Raw genomic sequence first — 5,478 nt, 5'->3', positions numbered from 1 at the left:
CAAAAGATTAGCTAAAAGCAACAAAAGATTAGCTAAAAGCAACAAAAGATTAGCTAAAAGCAACAAAAGATTAGCTAAAAATATATAAAAAAGTATCACAAGAAGACAAATGCAGAGCCAGTTTGCTGAAGCACGTTTGAAAACAAACAGTTTTTAAAGGAACTGGCAGAATAAAGTGAAATATTTTGTAAAGTATAAAAGTCCAAAGAGCTAAATGAGCTGAACATTTTGATATACGAACAGCTAAAAAACAAACAGCATGCAGAAGTAATTTAATTACCAAGAACCTCCAGAACAATAAAAACCAGAAGCCCCTGGTGTGAACGATGACTCAGAGATTAAACATTTTAATGCAACATGTTTGGACATTTAATCATTCGGACGTTTCTAAGTTCTGGTAAACAAACGTTTGATTTCAGGTCCGGAACTCTAAAGTGAGCCACTTGTGTTTGGATCAGGGCATGAAGGAGAACCACACGGCCACCCTGCACCCGTGCCACGGCTGGGGGCCTCAGGTAAAACTACACACTCCACAAGAACCTCTTCATCTTTGGCTTCTTCATCCTCTTCATCCTCTTCTTAGCCTTTTTTTTTTGTCTCTTTTGTTCTTCGTCTTAGTTTTCTCATCTTTGTCTTTTGTTGTTTTTCCTGAAAACACACCTCGTCAGTGTTCCTCCGTGGATCTGATGGATTTTGTTGCGTTTCTCTCCAGTTCAGCTGGAAGTCTCTGAGGAGAAAACTCTGCTGTCAAAATAAAAATGTTTGAGTTTCAAGTTTTTTCACACTAAAGCGCCGAGTCAGCGAGCGTCAACCCCTCAGCTCCTTCGGCCCCTCAGCTCGTCTGCTTTCAGCTCGTCTGCTTTCAGCTCGTCTGCTTTCAGCTCGCCTGCTTTCAGCTCGCCTGCTTTCAGCTCGTCTGCTTTCAGCTCGTCTGCTTTCAGCTCGCCTGCTTTCAGCTCGCCTGCTTTCAGCTCGCCTGCTTTCAGCTCGTCTGCTTTCAGCTCGCCTGCTTTCAGCTCGCCTGCTTTCAGCTCGCCTGCTTTCAGCTCGTCTGCTTTCAGCTCGTCTGCTTTCAGCTCGCGGTGAAACGCAGGAGTCTGCAGACTCTCCACTCATCCCACTGATGATTTAAATAACTGGTAGTTTGTAGTTTTGCGGGTTTCCTGAAGTATCAGGTTTTTTTGAAGACCACATGTTGGATTTTTAGCGCGAGATTGACAGATGGATTGGTGCAGCATCTGCAGTATTGTGGACTCTGTGCCGGTCCGTTATGGTGAAGAGGAAGCTGAGTTGTAAGGAGAAGCTCTCTGTTTACTGGTCGGTCTACGTTCCTACCCTCACCTATGGTCATGAACTCTGGGTAGTGACTGAAGAACTGATCCTGGATCCAGGAGGTATATTCAGGCAGTCTTCCTCCCAGTCTCAGAATTCAGAGGAGAGGTTTCTGTTGGGCCATAAAACTCAGCTCCATGGAGTCCTGCAGATCTGGCTGTCCTTCTGGAATCCCACCAGGACCTCTGCAGCTCAGTCACAGTGACCATCTGGTTGTTGGTCTTCCAGCTGGTCACCAGCTCTCAGGAGAGTCCTGGTTGAACCAAACTTCTTCTATTTGAGACTTCTGGAGGTCACTGAGCTCCCGGGAACTTTCAGGGCAGCAGAAAAGTTTTGGAGCTTCGCTAAATTTCACATATTGTTCACAAAGTGCAACAAAAGCCAACGAAGGGAGCCTGAATGTGAACTGTTGCATCTTTTGGAGCGTTTCAAGCAGAACATCCAGATTTCATTTGTGCAGATGAACCTTTGTGTTCTCCGTGATTTCCACTGATTACACTGATTTACAGGAAACACTCAGAGCAGCTGCTGCACCGCTGAGAGGAAAACCTTGTTGTGCTCCTGTGTCCTGATGAACAACACGTCCGCTTGTTGGAACATGATGAAAGGAAGTTCCTGCCATCGCACAACGTGCACTTCATCATCGTTCTGTGGCGAAAGCCTGAAGATTTTTGTCTTCCAGACCTTTTACCATAAAGAGCTTGCTCAGACTCGCAGCTCCGTCCGACACTTGTGTGTGTTTGCTCTGCAGCTGGGCCGCTTCACTAAAGAGGGCCAGCTGTTCCTGGGTCCTCTGGGGAGCACCGGTGAGGACACTCGCTGTGTGGTGGACGATCAGCTCAGCAGCTTCCCGCAGCTCCTGAACTGTGACAAGGTGCCCAACATGAAGCAGAAGACGTGGACCTTCTCACAGGTGAGGAGAACAAAGAAAATGGGTTGTTTGATTTCTGAAAGGTCAAAGATCATTCTGACTGATCCCAAATACTCACAGACCATTAGGCCTTTCGTTCCATATACTGACTTGGAATCTTCACCTTGATGACAGTAGTCCAGGTTTGGTATTTAGTGACTTGAAAAAAGACGAACTGTGACAGGAGCAGGTTGTTTCCTGCAGAGGACTTCAAAATAAATGCACATTTACTTTGAAACTATTACTTCCACCCCTGCTCGAGTGTTTGTGTTTGCACAATGATTCATGAGCCACCGGACAATTCTAATGCAACCAGTGGAAAGTAATCGCTGGATGAACATCTGCAGCTGTCTGCCACATTCAAGATGGCTGCCACAGCCAGCTGACCTTGAAAAACACAAACGACTACAACTCAGTCAGACTTACAGACTTTGACCTAAGATTTGCTGTGGCAGTAGCTGATACTGATCCCCAACAAACATAACGAGCACGAATAGATTGCTTTTTGTGTAGTCAACTCTGTTTGTTAGCAAAATATCTGGAGAACCACTGGGTGGATTTTAATAAAACCTACAGGAAGTGATCGCTACAGCGCCTCAGTTTTACAGATATTAAGCTAACGTAGCTGAGAGTCATCTGTCGTGGACAAAAGGGATTCCCAAAACAACCAGGTGTAAGTTCATCTGATTTATTACAAAGTTTTGGAGACAGCCAGAAATCACAGAAGATCAGTGCTTTTAAAAGTTCACTCTTATCAATGCCTTCACCTGTCGGAGGTTCTGACCCGTTCTGATTTCCTGAACAGAAAAAAAATCAGTTTTGTAGAAACGTCCAGCCCCTCCCAGTCCTGTCCAGCTTTATTCCAGCTGCATTCAGAAGTGGGAGAAGTCTGGGAGCCAACAGCTCTCAAGGGTTCTCGTAAGAAAACTGTGTCTGTAATCTTATCGATCATCTTGAGATAATAAAATGATCTCTTCTGACCGGTCGCATGCAGACTGATTGTTACACAGAGTAAGTGCTGCGTCCACCATGAACATAACACATTAAAAGGAGGACACGAGACACAAGTAGGGGTTCAAACATTCAGTTTATTAAAGAACCTGGTGCAGCTTCCTGAAAAGAAGGGAGAAAACCAGGAACCCCAGTTCCCGTGTTCACCCAAGAAACACAAAAATCCAAAGTAACAACTTAACGATGGAACTGGTGAGCTGGTCAAACCAAACAAAAGGTACAGCAGCGGGCCAACCCTATACAGGGCCGTCGAAGCCGCTGCTGATACCTGACTAAACCTACAAAAACCCTAAAAAAAACCCCACCTATTACAAAAGAGAGAACGAAATCAGGGCTACCAGTCCCACCAGTCCAAAGTTACTACAAAACACATACAAGAAGTTAACAAAAATTACCTCAGGTGTTTGGGACCACCGGCAGCAAACCACAGCTCAGGGATAAAGGAGAGGAGAAAACCAGTGTCTCAGAAGGGCCAAAACGAGGGCGAGTTCCCTGAAACCAGCCTGTTTAAGGGTGGGCGGAAAAGGCCACAGCCCAACACAGTTAAAGGCTGATTAACCAACTCAAAACCTGTCCGAAAGGACAAAACAATAAGACCAATGTGCTTGGCACATAACGGTAAAGACCATGCAACATTTTAATATAATCCACAACAACAGAAAAATAGCAGTGACATTTATGGAGCATGCTGGGTGAAAACAATGCACATGTCCTCGACATGAAGTCTTTGCAGCTCACATGTCACTGGTTGAGATTTTCAAGGTTTGATTTTCAAAGTCATTTATCCTCGTAAGATGATCTCAGTCTAAAACGCTGGCGTGAAAGGTGGCGGGTGACATGCATTCCTTCAACAGCTCTAGGCCCAACATTAAATATGCAAGAACCTTGAATTACTAACTCTTAATCTTCAGAATATTTTCCCGGTGAATGACCCCCTGGAGTCCATAATGGTGTCCATATTCCAGTCAAAGTCCTTTTGGTTTATCTTTCAGCGCACGAGCATGTCCATGTCGGAACCGTCAGCTCAGCTTTAAAGAGCAGGAAGTCGTTGAGCTCTCAAACGTGAAAAAGGCCAGAGGCGACAGAAATGTGTTCGCTTCAAATCCAAACTCCCAATAATTTGTATTTCAGAGTCTCTGTGATCCATAAAAATCATCCGGTTCGTTAAATTTATACGAAGAGTTCATTTATTCTGCTTTTCTTTCTGTCGTCTTGTTTCTGTGATCAGAGAAGAGAGGCCGATGGAATAAAAATAAAATAAAAAAGGTTATTAGCACCCCCATGACCCCGGACCTGTTTACAGTGAGGAGAAACAACAGGTTTTAATTTATCAAACACGATGAGACAAACTCAGGATGAAGCATTTGAGCTTCAGAATAAAAGTCTTTATTGTCGTTTCACATTTAATGTACATTTGAAGCGCTGCCCTGAAACAATCCTCATTAATTAAATAAATAAAACAAACAGACTGCACACCATTCATTCAGATAAATAGTTTAAAATGTGAAATAAAATACTAAAACTGTGTAAAATTATGGTCAAACATAGCCCCTAATAATATGAATTTAAATCCTGATGGCCTGCGGGTGAATGTTGGTCCTTCATGATGTTTTGTTTCTCTCTCTGGATGGCAGGAATTTATTAATCTTTATTTAACCAGACAAATCCCGTTCAGATCACAGATCTCTTTTGCAAAGGAGGCCTGGGCTGAAGGCAGTCTAACATGCATGTTTTTGGTCTCTGTTTTTGGAATGTGAGCAGTTTATCACATGAAGTCATATCATCATCGCTTAACGTTTATTTTTTATTTTCATCGTACGCCCGTCAAATTATCACAGTAAAATCAAAGCAATGGTTCCCAACACTGGTCCTTGAGGAACTCCATGCTGCATGCTTTAGTTGTTTCCCTGCTTTGACACATCTGATTTGAATGAATGGGTGGTTAACAGGCTTCTGCAGAACATGAGGAAGGAATTAAATCACTGAATCACGTGCGTTGGAGCAAGAAAACAACTAAAACATGTAGGGTGGTGTTCCTCAAGGATCTGGGTTGGGACTACTGTATTAGAGTGTAGTCTCCATCCGTAAACTTCCTCTTTTCCAGACCAGAACTTCTGATCCGCTCAAGATAATTTACCAAAACTTCATATACATATGCATCATCACTAGACAAAGTGTTGCAAAATCCTTTCATGACCCCAGTGTCAAGGTCACAAATCAAGGTC

General features: G+C 43.6%; 1 protein-coding gene across 1 annotated transcript in view; it reads left to right on the top strand.

The window, feature by feature from the left end:
• Positions 1–5,478, top strand: part of LOC119411029 (polypeptide N-acetylgalactosaminyltransferase 17) — a 36,588-nt gene that overhangs the window by 30,469 nt on the left and 641 nt on the right. Inside the window, exons 6-7 of the mRNA XM_037677952.1 lie at positions 420–515; positions 2,084–2,245. Of these exons, the coding sequence (XP_037533880.1) occupies positions 420–515; positions 2,084–2,245 (258 nt within the window). The remainder of the gene's footprint in view (positions 1–419; positions 516–2,083; positions 2,246–5,478) is intronic.

The sequence above is a fragment of the Nematolebias whitei genome, chromosome 6 (assembly GCF_014905685.2).
Source record: "Nematolebias whitei isolate Nwh7 chromosome 6, NemWhi1, whole genome shotgun sequence".
Taxonomy (NCBI): domain Eukaryota; kingdom Metazoa; phylum Chordata; class Actinopteri; order Cyprinodontiformes; family Rivulidae; genus Nematolebias; species Nematolebias whitei.
Note: the sequence above shows the minus strand (reverse complement) of the source record. Positions and strands in the feature narration are given on the sequence as shown.